General features: G+C 32.2%; 1 protein-coding gene across 2 annotated transcripts in view; it reads left to right on the plus strand.

Moving 5' to 3' along the window:
* Window positions 1–37: 37 nt before the first annotated feature.
* The window catches only part of LOC126822272 (E3 ubiquitin-protein ligase UBR2), a 40,021-nt gene continuing 21,292 nt past the window's right edge, over window positions 38–18,766 (plus strand). The window contains exons 1-22 of one of the 2 annotated variants that reach the window (XM_050551051.2): window positions 38–371; window positions 2,048–2,310; window positions 3,110–3,188; window positions 3,886–3,996; window positions 4,529–4,726; window positions 4,971–5,048; window positions 6,283–6,345; window positions 7,009–7,231; window positions 7,782–7,818; window positions 9,760–9,811; window positions 10,094–10,192; window positions 11,890–11,971; window positions 12,972–13,050; window positions 13,723–13,828; window positions 14,330–14,458; window positions 14,846–14,939; window positions 15,279–15,365; window positions 15,540–15,607; window positions 16,945–17,055; window positions 17,513–17,578; window positions 17,857–17,933; window positions 18,373–18,470. In XM_050551051.2, coding sequence (XP_050407008.2) covers window positions 291–371; window positions 2,048–2,310; window positions 3,110–3,188; window positions 3,886–3,996; window positions 4,529–4,726; window positions 4,971–5,048; window positions 6,283–6,345; window positions 7,009–7,231; window positions 7,782–7,818; window positions 9,760–9,811; window positions 10,094–10,192; window positions 11,890–11,971; window positions 12,972–13,050; window positions 13,723–13,828; window positions 14,330–14,458; window positions 14,846–14,939; window positions 15,279–15,365; window positions 15,540–15,607; window positions 16,945–17,055; window positions 17,513–17,578; window positions 17,857–17,933; window positions 18,373–18,470 — 2,281 coding nt within the window. In that variant the 5' untranslated portion in view covers window positions 38–290. Of the gene's footprint in view, window positions 372–2,047; window positions 2,311–3,109; window positions 3,189–3,885; window positions 3,997–4,528; window positions 4,727–4,970; window positions 5,049–6,282; window positions 6,346–7,008; window positions 7,232–7,781; window positions 7,819–9,759; window positions 9,812–10,093; window positions 10,193–10,680; window positions 10,780–11,889; window positions 11,972–12,971; window positions 13,051–13,722; window positions 13,829–14,329; window positions 14,459–14,845; window positions 14,940–15,278; window positions 15,366–15,539; window positions 15,608–16,944; window positions 17,056–17,512; window positions 17,579–17,856; window positions 17,934–18,372; window positions 18,471–18,766 lie in introns of both variants that reach the window. The other variant, XM_050551052.2, reaches the window with a different exon arrangement.

Below are 18,766 nucleotides of genomic sequence, written 5' to 3' on the forward strand. Positions count from 1 at the left end.
CTCCCGAATTTTACAATATTGAAATTGGAACCTTCAGCCGTATCTTCGGATTATCATTTCATGACTTTCTGAAACGTAAATTCACCTCCTTTGTGTGGCTTGATGCTTTTAATTTAGTTGCAAGAGCTTTTGAGTGTTTGTATTGTATTATTTGTCTTCTAATGAAGTTGTTGAATTTTGATTTTTCCTAAAAATTGATCAGTTGACCCCAGTAATCTAGATCTAACAGATGTTATGGGATTGCAGACTTGATTTGGCAACGTTTGGGAAATCAAGACAAACATTTTATAATGGAAGCAGAGCCATGGCCAGAAACCCCAAGAAGGCAGTTTCATGATATTCATGAATTCAATAAAAAGCAAATACTGCAGGTAATTTGTTCATGGAAATATAAATGAAAATTTACCATTTTAGTCTAAATTTAGATTGTCATTGTATTGTATTGTATGTTGTTTAAATTATCTTTATGTGTAGGCTACAGGCTTAATCTATATTTAGAGGTGATATTTATTTACATAGAATACAAGGCCATAACAACAATATGTTGGTACTCAATAATGTATATAAAGAAACAGGAGATACAGAAATGATAACACGTCTCTAATATTTTCATGAGGCCTGGCTATTTCCGGAGAAGGCCCTTGTATCATGCAAACATTAAACAACAAAGTGAAACAGTTAACGATTAGTAGCCTGATGACTATTTTTACACGTTTACACAAAACAATGATAACGATAACCATTTTTTTATTGTCAAATTTCCTAAAAGTTAAAAGACAATCACAAATTTTTAAGAAAACCCACCTGAAACTTGCGTGGAGATGATGCCGAATATACAGAAAAATTTCAACTGTGATCACTACATCTGATTTAATTATTGAAAAATTAGAGCAGTGCTGAAGTTTTATTTTCAAGAAGTCACACAGTTGGTAAAAAAGTTTGCAATTGTAATTGAATGACTTCCAATCGTAGCTAAAAACCACCACATCAGATAGACCCGCATTTTCTTCAAGTTCAAATAGGTACATGTAGACATAACGTAATTAGGACATACAGTTAGTAGGGACAATAGTTTGATACAAATTGTCAAATGTTGCCAGTCAATAACCCAGAGCACGGGACGGCTTTATTTGGGGGTTTTGTTTGATACATGTAGCAACTAGGCTATTGTTTCAATCATCAGTATGCAAATATTCAGTTCTTCGAAAATATATTTGAATTGTATATTTAAATCACTACAACTCGGGTATCATTTAGTTCAGCTGTTTTTGCTGGAGTTTATGTATTTATTGTTTAGTTTCAAACCATTATTGGCAAATTGTTTACATTCACTAGTAACATACTATTACTCAACACCAGTAGTGAAAGTAAAGAGTTGTAAATCCAACACTCATTGTTTAACATTCACTAGTAACATACTATTACTCAACACCAGTAGTGAAAGTAAAGAGTTGTAAATCCAACACTCATTGTTTAACTACGCAACATTAGAGACCCAATGTTATTTTGATGATTTGAACAAATTGCCAACAATGGTTTGAAACTAAGCATTACCGGTAAATTACAGAAACACTAAAACAGCACAACTAAACGATACTCTAGTGAAAGGCATTAAGTAAAAGCAATACAGACAACTTTATGGATATTTTTCACTAAGTTTATTAACTGCAACTTTTCAATGTCGCAAGTCGCAACTCTCATTGTTATAAAGCAACGGTGCTTATGTTACATATGTCACCTGTAGTTTGTGTATAAATTTACGTTACGATAAATTGTGAGCCAATGATTTACATGTAGTTACTTTATTATTTTGGAAAAATTGTGCCAAATTATCAGTGTTGATAGTTAATCATAAACGCATTTTGTTTGTAGCTTATTCGCTACATTTCATTCTAATTGAAACACAGAACATAATATCTCATTTAATTTAATTTTGTTTTATTTACCTTTACTTCCATGTAGAATCTAGATGTTGTTTTTAGTTTTTTTTGATAAACTGTTTTCGGTTGGTGAGAGAATAGCCAATGAAATAATCTGTTTAATTTAGGAATGGATAAAAAGTTACCAAAAAGGTGATCTTCTATCTTCATTAAAACATCACTGGAAGAGTTATGTGCCCTTTGTCTATGCTGGTAACCATGAGACTGGGGCAGAAGAACGACTGGCTGCCAAGTTTCTGTTTTGTCCAATGGAAGAGTTTATTTGCAATGGAAATCCAGAAGAAGTTTTTCGTACTTTAAAAGAGAAAGATAAACCATCGCAGATTTGTGGTCATGGCTTTAAAACCGGAGAACCAACATATTCCTGCAGGTAAATCTTATTCTGAAAATTATTTATTAAATGTTGTCACGAAAAAGTATGATATGGAACCATATTTTGAATGGAAATATATGATGTATATGGATTGTTTTGAACATGGTATCTGTTTTGTTAAAAAGTACAGATTATTGATTTGGTCATAAAGATGTATCTTTGATGTTTGACCTCTCATTTACGCCTGGTAACCATTACTTAGAGATATACAATCTGCAAGAAAACCTATAATACATGTAGTTGCTGAAAACAACATATCTTACGAACTACATGTATCAATAAATAACTTTATTCAATTACAAATACAACTGTCACTTACTGACATAGCAATAGACAAAGTGTGTGTATTGCCTATACATGTAGCTTACTGAAATATCATACTTTTAGATAGAAATAAGTTTTGATGTTCCACTATAGATGACGTAGCTAATTTCTAGTGAACTTGTATTTAGATTACCCGTATTAAAATGTAGGGTCTATAATTTATCATACTTCAAAACATGATTTCACATTTTGAACTGAAATTATCATACATTTATCAAAAACTTTGAACTCGTTGTTTATACCAGTCATGACAACAATAAATCATATGCAGTTTTATTGTGGCCTAATGATAAAAAAACTGATAATAGTCAAAATTACTATCAGATGTTACTTCAATAAACTTTTAAACTCGGCAATCAATAATTCATTTGAATAGCCCTTAATAATTTCTATCCTAAATTTGAAGTCCTGTTTTGGAAATGGAAATATTGAAGACGTAACATACCAGTGATGTTTATTTATATTTATATAGAGATTGTGCTACAGATCCTACTTGTGTTTTGTGCATTAACTGTTTCCAGAAAAGTTCACATAAGCAGCATAGATATAGGGTAAGTCCAGGCAAAGTCATGTTCACCCAGCCCGATAATTGACAGTTGTTTATCTACTGTAACATACGTCTAGTCTACTCCTTACAATTGCATCTGTAGTAGTAGATGGCCATTGCACTTCATATAAATGTGATGTAGTCAGCGTGAATACTGATGTTAATAAAATCCACTGATGATGTTATAAAAAGGATGGTTGAACTTTTTTGGACAAGGAACTGGTCACCAAGTGCCACTTTTCTTGTTCTTCTTCTTACATTGTAGTAATTTGTAGGTGCAACGCTCTTCTCAAAAATCCTGCCAATTCCATTACCATTGACATGAAACTTGGCATGCTTGTTCCTTGTACAAATGCACACAAATGCACTTCGATTCACCTTTGATTTTTGATATGACAGCACAATTCTAAGATGGCAGCGATAATATCATTCTCGGTTCCTGGTCCATAGTATACTTGTAATTGTTTTTTTGGGTTTTTTTGCAATTTGACCCGTTTTCCTATTTCATATTTTGTGCCACTTTAAAGTTAAAGCATGTCTTGAAAAAACTGGTGCGTTTGGATATATTTCTTAAGATTAGCATACATCAGAATGGATAGGGTTCTCTTCCATGGTGCATAAATATTTGTGACTGTGAGTCAAATGAAATTCTGTTGGTTTTCTGTTCTCAAGACCGAAAATCTATTTTTTTTTTATTGCAGATGAGTACATCAGGAGGGGGAGGTTACTGTGATTGTGGTGATCTGGAAGCATGGAAAATGGATCCGTTCTGTGAAGAACACAAACCTAGAATGGAGGGAGAGGAAGATTTGGTGAGTGAAATAAAATGCTTTTATATTTAATGACAATTAAATTGTTGTGCATTAAACATCAGTTCATACATTTGTTAATTGTATACAGACATGATGGAAGACCAATAAAATTTGCCTTATTTGAATTAAAGACCTTAAATAGCTGAAAAGTATTATTGATTATGTTGTAATTATAGGGACAAAATGTAAGTTTAATGTGGGCTAGGTAATCGCTTGCCATCAATGTAAGCCAATACCAACTAAAAATATTTCAATTGCAGGATGCTTATCATATGTAGGTGCAAGACAAAATAATCTGGACAAACATCACTAACACAGCATTTACAGTAGCTGATAATCATTGTTCAAACCTTGCTACCCAGTGTTCTACATGTTCTTTAAGAGGACAATTGAAATTTTATTTGCCAAGATTTTGTCATTCTTAAAATGTTAGGCAATCTTTTTACCACAATGATCAAACAAGGGTGTCAGAACCTTCTATTTTAAGTCTTAAAGTCAGAAACAATGAAAATGTGATAAAAATTTTTTTCAGAATCCTATGGATTTATTACCAGTAGATCTTAGTAGAAGGGCAAAGGTTTTATTTTTATCTACGTTACAATTCTGTGTTGATATGTTAACATGGGAAGAATGTGTACATTTACCGGATGGTTTAGAAATAGATAAAGATCAAGCCGATCTTGTATTTCATTGTATGTTGTTTAATGACGAGGTTCATACTTATGATCAGGTAGGTTGATTTCAAATTTAAGAAAAACTCCGAATGCAAAACAATTCAACAAATATTTATTAAAACATGCATAATTATGTGAAACATTTGTGTAGCCATAAATATACCAAAATACAAGTTTCAGACTAGATTAATTAATTACATTCAGAATAAGCACTGTGAGGAATATGAGCGAAAGTATTTGACCATGGTATTTTTACCACTGTCCTGACTAATTGACATTATTAATTATATATATTTTCAGGTTATTCAAACATTACAGAAAGCTATAGAATGTACACAAACAGATGCTGTAGAGTTTGCCACAGTTGTTGACAGAGAAGTAATAATAAAATGATTGACATATTTTCTTAATCCACAAAAAAAGATGTGGTGAATGCACATTGCCACTTATTTTACTAAATGACCTGAAATTGACTAAAATCATTGGAAAATATTGTGCAAGAGACAAATTTCATGACAAATTTAATCTTTATTAACATTAAAGCAAACACTTCACAGTGACATCAAAGTGCATTTTTCGGAAGATATGTAATTTTCCACAGTTTAATTGATGCTAAAATGTACTTAAACTGATTACTTAAAGCTACAATTTCATATTTTTAAGTTATATTTTTAAAATTTATTAAAATAAAGCCTTAAAATAGATGGTATCCATAAACCGTCCTACCTTGTTAAAGAATAACCCAATTATTCCTATAATTCACTATTGCCAGCTGAGAAATTGGCAAAAATATCATTTTCAACTTCAAATTCCAACGTTTGAAGGTAGCTAATGCATGGAGGCAATAGGAAAACAAGGGAGGTAATTGTGTTATTATTTCCTGTGTCAATGATTTTTAAGGGTGGGAAATAATGCCCATGGTCGTATAATAGTGAGTTGATAACCTATTGAGCAAAAGACATAGAAATAATTATGTTTTGACTTTCTTAGAAAATATGAAATTCCCGCTTTAACATAAGGACACATGATCCAAATATTAATGGTAGATAATCTCCAGGATTTGATTCAGTGATATTAAAAAGAGGACCATGAAAGAATTTCATGATGATTGTAGGTGGTGTTGGCTTTGACCATTGTCTGTTGTTTAATTGTCTGCAAAGAATGCCGACAGATTTTCAATTCATCGTATCTTCTACTAAGTCCCCCATGTTTGACCAATCCAAAACTTTGGACACCTATAATAGATTACTTTCTCAGGAAAATGTACTATCGAAAATGTGGACAAGCCATTGAAATCAGTCAGTTGATAGTTGTTGTTTTGACATTCAAATTATTAATGGTATTATTCAGTGAGCTCTTGTTGAGTTTCTTGTTGACGGACAATGACAGCTGTCTAGTTGTTCGGATGGAACGGAAAACCGAGGTCCTGTGTATACATTGGCTGATGCATAAAAGATCCCTTGGCAGTTGGAATTTGATATAAGAGTAGGCCATAGGCACACTGCCACACTGTATGGCGTTTGTCCGTTTTCATTAGCCCAGTCGGAGTAGGATGTTAAACCCTATTTCATTTCTTGTTGACATACAATGTATCTCCAGCTTTATTTTTCAGGGTAGAAGTAGTGTATTAAAAGGTACAACTAAAGAATGTACTAAAGCTAAAGAGATTATACAAGTAAGTTTATAAATTTGCGGGCAAATGATTACCATTGCATCAAATACAGTATGTCTGCATTCTACATTTGAGAGAATCGGGAGATTGAAGGTTATAATTATGCAAATGAAAGTAGTAACCTTATCTGAAAAAGAAAAAATGTTTATGTGGTTTCGGTGTACTTTTTGTGACATTTATAATTGTAGTCCAGGGAATCCTATACACTTATTTAGAGATGTACACTATTAGGAATTGTCTTACTTATATATAAGATGGTCATCATTCATATCATTTATATTTCAATATCTCAGAAAAGCTCTGTCAAGTCCCATAAATTCTCCAATAGATTAGTGATACTCTGATTTCAGCAGTTGGAATACTACGACAATCGACTGATAATTCGTACAAACCATATGCAATTCATGCAACCTGTAGAATGTGGATATACTGTATTCAGAGCATTGAGATAAATAAATAAGTTGATCACTTTGTTTTATAATTTGTTGTTGTGAGGATACTTAAGTTGGATTTGCACGTTATGAATTACTCTCCATGTAAATAATTAAAACAGAAAAAATCAAACTAAACCAGTTCCAATTCTTCATTTGCGTATATTACAATTTATTATTTGAAATGTGAATTTCATAACAAATTTTAACTCTTTTGTTAATTTCTTTTTTCCAGAGAAGTACGTCTCGTCATGGAAGTAAACCATTGAAAGTTCAAGTGATGCATTCCTCCGTGGTAGCCCATCAACAGTTCGCTTTAAAACTTTTACAATGGCTGCAAGATATAATTTCTAAATCCGACGGGTTGCGGAGATTGTTCTGCCTTTTATCGATGGAGAGCGATAACGGTGATTCATTGATGGAGAAATTGTTATTAGCTGATACAATGTTATGGAAAGGTAACTCTTAAAATACTCTCCTTTCTTTTGGAGAAAATTCTAATTGCTATGTCAGATAGGTATCACTTTTGGTAAACAACTATACGTTGCAAGTCGGATTGGATGTCCAAATGGTTAGCATGTGTGCACTGTATCATAAGGTCTGTCATTGAGTCAACTAGTGTGGTTTCGATTCCCCGGTTCTACGTGACAAGGATTGGGGTCACCTGTCTAACCGCGTGGGTTTTATCCGGGTTCTCCGGTTTCCTCCCACTGCTAAAGACCTCTACGCACAAGCGAATTATTGAAATAAAATTGAACCATATATTAGTCCCGAAATGACCTAGTTTGTGTCGAGTGGATGTTAAACCCCATTTTCTGTCTCTCTATATATGTTACAAATTTGTTTGACAGATTTAGGTCAGAAAATGTTTTAGAAGTACTGCTACTATCTTATGAACTAAAATATTCTTCTTTGTTGGCGGCATGTTATTTTTAAGAAAGAGTTCAGCCCTTTCTTAAATTTGATTTGAATCCATTCTACATTAGAAAATTTATTGTACATTTACAGCGGGTCGAATTCAAAGTCATCAACTTCTGATGTCAGGGTAAGTAAATTTTAATTATAAATGTTACAGTCAGTGGTGAAGGATATAGGTACAATGCCTGATCAAGTACAGCCTGTTAATATTGAAAGAGCACTTAAAAATAGTTTGAAATTTAAAAAATGAATACCTTTATTAAACAAAGTGAGCTATATCTAGGAATACTGAAAACTAAAAATATATAAAATAATTCCTTAAAATAGAATGTGTCAAATATTGACAGCACATTAACATTAATCTCAATTCGTTTCCTTTCCTATGACTCCAAAGCTGCATCTTAGAATTATTATTATGCAGATATATGGTTTTAAAATCTTTATCAGGATGGCATATAATTAAAAAAATCATTAATTGAGTTTATCACAACAACTTATATGACATAAATTGGCATATTTGATGTAAATAAAATGATAATTTAAAATTTAAACCCATAAATCTTTCAATTTTTATACGCCCACATGGAAATGTGGTCGTAGATTGCCGTCGCCTCCATCCGTCCGTCCATTGTCCACAATTTCTTGTGAACACTCTACAGACTACATTTATCAACCGATTGTTTTGAAATTGATATATGTTGTTTGCATTAGTGAGATGAAGAATCCTATTTAGTTTCAATAACTTCCGTTAATTTCTTCTGGAGTTATGGCCCTTGTTTCACTTTGTTGCACCTTGTGAACGCTAACGACAAAAGTTATCAACCGATCTGTATGAAATTTATATGCATCATTAAAATTAGTAAAACAAAGAAGCCTATTGAATTTCAGCAATTTCCGTTAATTACATCTAGAGTTAATGACCCTTGTTTCACTTTGTTGAATCTTGTGAACGCTCTAATGACAACAGTTATCATCCGATCTGTTTGAAATTGATATGCATCATTTAAATTAGTGAAATAAAGCAGACTATTGAATTTCAGCAATTTCCGTTAATTTCTTCTTGGGTTATGGCCCTTGTTTCACTTTGTTGCAACTTGTGAACTCTCTAACGAGAAAAATTATCAACCGATCTGTATGAAATTTATATGCATCATTTAAATTAGTAAAACAAAGAAGCCTATTGAATTTCAGCAATTTCAATTAATTACATCTAGAGTTATGGCCCTTGTTTCACTTTGTTGAATGTTGTGAACGCTCTAATGACAACAGTTATCATCCGATCTGTTTGAAATTGATATGCATCATTTAAATTAGTAAGCCTATTGAATTTCAGCAATTTCTGTTAATTACGCCGTGAGTTATGGCCCTTGTTTCACTTTGTTGTACCTTGTAAATGCTCTAACGACAAAAGTTATTATCCGATCTGTATGAAATTTATATGTATCATTTAAATTAGTAAAACGAACAAGCCTATAGGCTGAGTTTCAGTTATCACCTAAATTAGTGAAATGAAGATGAACAAGCCTATTGAATGTCAGCAATTTCCATCCATTACGTCTAGAGTTATGGCCCTTGATTTACTTTGTTGAACTTTGTGAACTTTCGAACAACAACAGTTATCATCCGATCTGTATGAAATATATATGCATTATTTGAATTAGTAAAGCCTGTCGAATTTTAACAATTTCTGTAGATTGCTTCCAGAGTTATGGCCCTTGTTTTAGTTTTTGAACCTTGTGAACCTTCAAACAAAGAAAATTATAATGTCATCTGTATGAAATTGTCTATTAAATCTCCCTAATTACCTACAAAAGAATAAATATGTGACAACCCTTATCGACTGCTCGGACGATTTAGCTGCTGTGGGCGTATGTTTTGTTGCCTGGCAACCTATCTTTTACTGTACTGTAATATAAGAATATTGGGTCACATATTTCAGTACCTCACGTATCAAGCATAACAGAATCTACTTTGCCGTTTATTCTGTTCGATGCTTGAGGACAATGAGAGGTACAACGAAAACCCAAAAGCCAAAAGTCAATTCTTAAATACATGTTTGTTTTATTAGTGTTTTAATGGATCAAGAATGTAAGAAAAGATTTGCCATAATTTTTACAAAGGTTAGTTTTTTATGTTTATTTTACAAATTAGTTTAACATTTTTTGTTTTTAATGTGTTGCATCCATGACACTGCGATGAAAGAACGATTAAATGACTAGTATTAGTACAAATTTGTTCAAAAGTTTTTATTACATTAAAATAGATTCATTTTACTGTTATGTTTGCTGGTAGTCTGTGTTTGGAGTTGATGGCAACCTGTGTTTGGAGTTATGTCCATAGTTTAAATATGATCCGATTTTTCTCTTGTTATTGCAATATTTGATCTGACTCATCTTCTTCAGAATTACAGAGCAATGATGGCTGAATTCTTTCTGGATGACCATGATCATGATGTCTCAGTTCTCTCCCTTACTGTCCAAATATTTACTGTACCCAGTCTGGTAGGTGACAGGGCAGTCAGTTCACATCGTCTCAATATAAAACAGTCGATTTGTTTTGAAGGGAATTTAACATGCTAGAAGTAACTACGGCTCTTCTGTTAATGTTTCTGCTCGTACAAAACATTGTCAAAAATCTGAAGTCGGGGAAATCGATCTACCACTTCATAAAATCCATTTCTACTGGTCAAGTCAAACAAAATGGCTAAAATATTTTCCACAATAGCATATCAACGAGAAGTTAGGAAAACGATTTATTGAGACGATGATGTTTGTAATATAAACTCCATTACAAAATAAAACCATGAATAATTGGGTTTTTTTGTATAAAATCCACAACATTGGACTTGTGTTTAGTCAGATAGGTAGGTCCAAGACTTTAACATTTATTGGTTTTAATGTAATGGAGTTTAATTGACAAAATAATGACTGTCCTCCTTTTGTTTCTAAACTTTTTTTTCTAAAATGCGAATTTGTTTTGTTTGTTTTAGCGATATGCAACTTTAATGAAAGCCTTTATTCTGGATGACCATAGCAGATCGTTCTCAATAACATCCAAATCAGTTCAATTGTTTACTGTTCCGCCTTTGGTACGTGTTAATATCATTATTTACATTATGATTAAAGGCGTTAGCATGGCAATACACAATGGGCCCTTATCTTACCTCCAATTACCAACCATTATTAATAAAACTCTTCCTTCATTAATTTACTAAGCCATAAGAACAGATTTTTTGTGTTTTCTCATGCCTTGAAAAAGAATCTATTTGCTATGGAAGTTTAATTTGTGCTTGATTTAATTTTATCACAAAATATTACTCTGTGAAAGCTAAATATTAAAATATACATCTGACATCTAATAAAATTTGAATTATTGTTTACTCTGTCTAGGAGCAAACTTTATTTACAAGTTTATTTATTAACATTACTATTATTATTAAGAATTTTTCATAAGCATTAAGAATTTTCCATAGTGCTGAAAGGCACTTTACAATAAACAAATGGTAATGCATGAATGCATTTAGATTAATGATCACAAATGTTAAAGGTGTAAAAAGACCACAAATGTTAGAAGTAAAATGTAAATTGACACCAAAAAGGTTGTTAAAAAATAGGATTCGGTTTTAAAATTACACATAATTAATCAAAAGCTTTGATTTAAACCGATGAGTTTTATAATGTATTGATGCTGCGAAAAGAATATGCTACATCTGTACAAAAATGTGTATATGTTTTGAGTTCTGTCTGCATATAGTCAGAAAGAATATGGCAAAGTTTTATTGTTGCATTTCGTTACTATATTTTATAAACATGAATTTTATGATAATTATGGACACCTAGTACCAATGATGTACACGTAATAAACCAACATCTGTACCATATTGTATTGTTTTCATGGTAGCCCTTTGAAATCTAAGCTTTAACTCTCACTTTTATTAAGTGAAGGAGGATCTCAACAGGTAACAATTAACTAGAAACCCAGCAGGCAAACACGGACAAGATACAAAAAGAAACGCTCCACACTACTAGTCTTGTGCACAGGGTTGCATTTTCAAGTTGTACTGTCATCTCTTTGCATATATTTTGGAAATGTACTCTTGTTGAATTGTTGTATTTTGAAATTAGTAGTACCGGTACACATTAAAGATCTATATAAAATAATTTTCTTATTTATAATGTGTTTGTATTCTGTGTTTCAGGCTAGAGTGTTGATAACTAAATATAATCTGTTAGAAGTTATCATTAGAGCCTTTCTAGAACCTTGTGAAAGAAAGAAAAATGGTACATATCTTATTATTTATCTTACTAGTTGCTTAATAGACATTTTACATTCTCAAGCAACTAATGCATAGACCATAATAATCATGAAATAAAGCAAACTAATGTTGTTTGTCCTGAGCTGACATAGTTGTGATGATGAGTGGGTGTCATTTCTATGTGGGGGTCACAGTGGCAAAGTTGGTAAGACGCTGACTCGCTAGCCTGGAGGTCGGGTGTTGCATTGCCTGAGAAAGTTCATCCAGATTTTCTGGCGTGGATCCTCTCATGTCAGTGTTGCAGGACATAGGGCCTGACAAGGACAGCTGTCTAGTCGTTCAGATTGGACGAAAAACCAAGGTCCCGAGTATACATTGGCGTCCACGTAAAAGATCCCTTGACAGTTGGAATTCGATATAAGAATAGGCCATAGTGCCGCTATCCGGCAAACTTTCCTTCATAGTACACTGTATGGCATATGCCCATCTTCATTAGCCCAGTTCAGAGCAGAACAGTAGGATGTTAAACCCCATTTCATTTCATTTCATGTCTATGTATCTCTCACTTGAAATTACAAAGTGTGCGTGGGGGGGGGGGGGGGGGTTAATGAAGGTGCTTTAGATCATATGGTCTGCCATGGAATCAAGTGGCATTATTTCGATTCCACACTTGTATTTGTGGCCTTGTATGCTAAACCTCATAGGTTTTCCTCAGATTCTCCTGTTTCCTCCCACTGCTAAAGACCCCTACACTCAAGCGAATTATTGAAATAAAATTGTACCATTATGTTTGTCCCATTTAAATGACCTAGTCTGTATTGAGTGGGCGTTAAACCCCATTTATCTCTCTCTTTAAATTACAATGGCACGAGTAAACATACATACTATTAACTTTTCGGAAAAGGTTGAACTAAATGCTATAAACCAAGAATTATATATGATATCGACCATGACACAAGATTTGATTATTTTCATGTATTAGTTTTCAAAATGGATATATTATTAGTTGTATTTGTTCTTTTCAGTTTTTGGTAAATTAGCGTTTGATAGAAATGAAAGGAATCCAGCTTTAAAAAGAGCTTGGTTTGTTTTATATGATCTCAAGTAAGTTGACCAGGATGTATTTATATATATATTTATCTATCTTATTTGGTCTTGCTTTGATCACTTGTATTTGGGATCTTGAATTCAGTATTTTTGTTTGTGACAATAATATTTGATTCACTGAGAGAGTGTGGTAATGGGTATGCGAATAAAACAAATACTCCAAGTTTGATGACCTTTACATAGACAGAAATTGAGGAACAGTCAAACAATACATGTTATACTTTTTTCCTTCAGCCCTCAGTACATGTAACTACACAAGATACAGTGTATGTGAATGACTTTCTATATTATATGACTATTTACTAGTTTGTGTGGGTGCCACAGCTGTGCACATGACAAGATGTTTGGGCAATAGTGCTAAAGGATTATTCAAATACTGGATATTTTAAATGTGAAAGTAACAATTTCCTTAGCTTTTTAAAATTATTTTGCTGTTCTTGGCCTCAATGTTCATGGATAGGAGACAGTTATAAGTCAAATGAAGATGGCAACATGAAATCAATAGAAGGAAATGTGAATATTAGATGCCTGTGCCTTCGTTTAGAATTCATCCATTTGAATTTTTGCAGGACTACTTTTATGTTGTGTGTGGTCTGAAAGTTTGTATTTAACTTATTTTTGAATATTTAATCTATAATACCACTAACTGAATCATTGATTTTATTTTAGATATGCTTTAATTTGTAAACCAAATGCAAGTGAATGGGATAATGAGCTCCGGATTAATTTTCTCAAGGGTTTAAAGGCTTTAATAGAACTTCTTTCAGCGATGCAGGTATATAATATTGCATGAAGTATTGTATATAGCCGTAAGGTGACCAAATAAGGCACATCTTTTTTTCTATAATGCACCCTTTTACCATTAGTGATGAGTGTCATACTCTTTGTAGAACACTTGGTATCACTTCTTAGTTATCTAGAAAGTAATTGTTTTAGATTAAGCTTTGAGGTATTTGATTGAAATTTGGCACAATGTTGTATATAGCAGATGTACCCTTTCGTGTTATTCTGTTACGTTTTTTTTATTTTATTATAGCCCTTTATTGACTTAAAATCAATGAAAATTCTATTTTCCAGGTTTTTTTCTTTCCATATGTATTTGGATTATATATTCACAGAAATGTATTTCCAGTATCAGCATGTTATAAATCATGTAATACAAAATTTGTAGGGGCCGGTAGGGTATACGTACTTCTTCGGCAATATTCTTATTATGCTTGTTAAATCATTGTACTCAAATTTCTTAAAATTTAATTACTGAAATTTCTTTGCTTAGGGCATGGATTGTGTACAGAGGCAGACAGGTCACCATCTTGAATTTGAACCAGAATGGGAAGGTGCCTTCAACCTACAGTTAAAATTAGAAGATAATTTGGTTTTATTTGCGGAATGGTGTTCAACAGATGTAAGTTATTGTACATTTCGCAAAACTTTATAATTGTGTAAACCAAAATTGCAGCATTACCTTTGAATAAATGCTCTCGGCACATAACTGCCAGTTCATTTTTTTCCCCAGCACAGAGCTGTTTGAGTTGTGTGGGTATATTTGTTCAAATACAGACTTCATAAATAATTTCTTTTTTTTTTATTAAAACTGTGAAAGATTATGAGACTTCATATTGAGAATGAATTCATAAAAAACAGTTTTGTAACTAGAGTTACTTAGATTGAACTCTTCACACTATTTGTTTAATTGTTGTGCACTTAACAATTTACAATTAAGCACCTTTGTTCTGAAATGGGTGAATCTGTTTTAATAAATATAGTTTTATGTTTTTGTTGTATTTTACAGAAAGAGGTATTGCTAAAGGCATATAAAGAAACATTAGATGCATTATATAGATGTGAACGATCATCTGAACCTAATACTAAAGAAAGATTTGAAGGTACATGTATAGCAGTTTATTTCTGTATGCCAGTTTATTTCTGTATGACAATATTTTTTAAATCTTATTGGGCAAATCATAATTTGACAGTTGTAGAGATTTTTGGGTTCGAACTTGCTGGGATTTTTTTTTCTTAGATTCTTTTTTTCAAACTGGCTAAAATTATTCAGCTTGGAACCCTATCGAAATTCAGAGTCACCCATTAATTATATGCGTAGTTATTACCCCTGACTTCAGAAACATGAAAGTCACCTGTGGATGTATATTCATTGCTTGACTATACTATGTTTATAATTTGTTAGAACATTGTTTATACTATTTATTTATTGATATTAACAGTTGAAGGTCATACAGCTAGATGTATTAAATATGATGTAGCTACTCAACCTGTTTCTATACATTTACCGTTATCTAGATTTCTAGCAGGTATGTTTTTATTTTATTTCTCAAATTTGAGTCAATTATTCTTTTACTGTTGTCTCGATGCTTCATTTAGCTATCACTTGTACAGGTAGTAACAGATGAATCTTTCTTTCTTTAATTAACACTTGTATACTGATGGTGAATGACTAGAATAATTGTTTATTTTGATTATTTCAGCTTTACATTTACACCTAGAGAAATACCAGTTACATTTTAACTCTCCTAAACTTCTACAGATTATGGATGTAAGTCGATTTTTATGGTTTCTTTGCCTATTGCAATGTGAGAGTGAAGCAAGTAAAATATCTTCATTACAACTGTTAAATGTTGTATGAAATACAGTAGTAAAAATAGTGATATATGGAATGAGTTTCGGGGATAAGTTTTCTTTTTATATCCGTTTGACAACATCCAATTATCCAAGATATTTTCGAGAATAATCTTGAGATATAGCTCTCCAAAATATCACTATTCTGAATTGGTGACCCAAAATATTGTTATGTGTACAAACTGGGTGATTTGATGATATATTTGGACTAAAAACATATTTAAACTAATTAATCTATCAGACTTGTTTCAAATCGATCTCAAAACATTGCATTTGCCAGGGAATACCTCTGCTATTAAAAATCTTAATAAAAGAAGTCATGTTTGTGTCACGCGACTTTGCTGACGCGGTACCTAGCAACGGTTGCGAAGGAGAATTCATTGCATATACAAGACGATGTTGTCTTGAATCGCTGTCCATTTATCATAAATATCGAAGCCTAATTAAATTCTTTGATTATCCACTGCCCACATCTTTTTATGTGTTTTTTATCTCTGAAACTATTGTACGTTTAAGCTTACCATCAAGTTTTTCAATATATACGCTCACTAACCTGGGCAATCTTCGCATGCAACCTTTGACGTCACTCGAGCAGACGTCCCTATAATTGTCAGGTTGCCGGTAAGGGAAACCCTTACATTTTTGTCCTGTATTCGCTCCATGGGTGTTTTTCAGGGAATCTTATATTTTTCTAGTTAGATTGGATGTTTTTACTTTCCATATATACCAAAATTGCCATACTTTTATTGGGAATGACCACCCGATAGATACTTTTGCGGGAAAGTAACTTTAAATTTGTTTCTGTCTATGGGTTAGGACAAGATTGTGTTTTGCAAGTGTTAAAAAAAAGCCTATTTAGGAGATAAAAACCCAGCTCAAGAGGGCATTTAACCTAATCTTTTGTTTAATCATCTACATTTCTATCTAAAGAATACATTAGCCACCTGACAATGGATGCTTTAATATAAATGTGTGCTTTAGAGCATAAGGTCTGTCACTGAGTCAAGTGCTGTTGTTTTAATTCCATACTTGTATGTGACGAGGAGTAGGGTTGCCTGCCTAACCTTGTGGGATTTCTCTGGGTCCTCCAGTTTCCTCGCACTGCTATAGACCTTTACACCCAGGCAAATTATTGAAATAAAATTGTACCATGTTATTCCTGAAATTTCCTAGTATTTGTTAAGTGGACTTTAAACCCCATCTTTCTCTCTCTCTTTAATAGAAGTAAAACTATGCATGTACGTTTATTTTTAGAAACGTTTAGAGCCACTGGATCTCATTGAGCCACCATTACGTACTCAAGTTATGATCGCCCAGACCCAAGCTGGTATGTGGAGGAGGAATGGATTCTCTCTACTCAATCAGGTAAATGTATGAGGGCAATATGCTTAGTAATACATACTTTATTTCATTGTGGTTTTACATGGTAATGTGTAATTCCGTTTATCTGTTGATATTTTATGTATTTATGTTTTCTTAGTATATTCGGGGGCTAAAAATACAGGTGGGACAGAATATATACTAAACTTAAGTTTGTGTAATTTGTGTCAATTACATTTAGTAATTGAACTCGAAAAACACAGAACATAATTCTGAGGAATACTATAAGTGTGTAGTAAGTTTGTGTATGAGATCTTAAATTGTGTTAGACGTTCAAAACCTTTGAATAAATTTTCATGTCTGTTTGATAAAAACGGTGTCCTGTTTAAACGAATTGACCAAACAAAAAAGTATCTATGAATCACGTCATAGTTAGTTAATATTTGAAACCTAATTTGTGAATTTCTTTTGTTTAACATGTGTTGTATTATCTGTGTTTCAGATATTTTTCTATCAGAATGTGAGATGTCGAGGTGAAATGTACGATAGAGATATTGTTATGTTACAGGTGAATATTTTGTACATTATCTTTACAATAAATATTTGTGTTTTCCCATTCTAGGACATTTGAATATTTTAATTAGTCTTTCTTTAATAGCGTGAAATATTATCTTATTCATTATTGATATGGAAGAAGGGTGCCATATTCTTCGTTTTGAAATTTTGTGATTGTCAAGTCAATTCTGACTCTATAGTCATTGTAGTGAAACATTTGAATATTATCACAAATAATCATGAAAAATATGCTTTAATTTTAAGATTTTTATATAAATATTTTTATTGTAGATTGGAGGATCTCTGATGAATGGGAATGATTTTGTGATACATTTGTTGAATAAGTATGGTTTGATGAACTGGGTTAGGTAAGAGACCTCATCACACTCTGTTTTGATTGCTTTATTTTCTTTTAATAAAATAAAGCAATTGACATAATTATAAAACTGCAATATTAGAAACCAAATCTGTCTGGAAATTATTCAAAATAAAGGCAGGCATTATATTTTAGAGCTTCCAATAATTTGGAAACCCTGTTTTTGGCGATTATTATTGGAAATGCATCTGGTTAAATATAATATATGGACAGTTAGGTTACTTAAGTCCAGATATATACTGTAGTAAAATTGTTTTATAAACTAGGTTGATTACGAAGGAATCTATCACTGCATCAATAACCTCAATAAATGCTATCAAATATTTTCCATTTCCAAACAGAGCAGTGGAGAATTTTTTTACCTACCGTTCTATTGTAATACACATTGTGGTGACTTTAAAATTTAATCTTATATAAATATTTGTTTGTAGACTAGAGTATGATGTACCAGGACAAGGACAAGAAGATTCTTTAAGACAAACTGTCATGTTAGCTGAAGAATTCTTGAATTTACTCATTATATTATTGGGTGAGTATTGATAACTTTGTTATTTAAACCTGACATTTCTACAGTAATTTAAACCTGACATTTCTACAGTAATTTAAGAATTGGATAGTTCATAAATTAAAGGTCAGCAAGAAATTAAGATGTAAAATTGGCAGAAATATGTTGTATGAAATTGTATCACTTTCCTCCCTCGCATTGTTAAAAACTCCTGTGTTCATGTTAGTCCTAAAATAGCCAAATAAGTGTAAAATAAACTCCATTTCTCTCTTTCTATAAATTTGCTGTTTATTCATGACTTTAAAATAACTATAAATTTA

The sequence above is a fragment of the Patella vulgata genome, chromosome 5 (genome assembly GCF_932274485.2).
Source record: "Patella vulgata chromosome 5, xgPatVulg1.2, whole genome shotgun sequence".
Classification (NCBI taxonomy): domain Eukaryota; kingdom Metazoa; phylum Mollusca; class Gastropoda; family Patellidae; genus Patella; species Patella vulgata.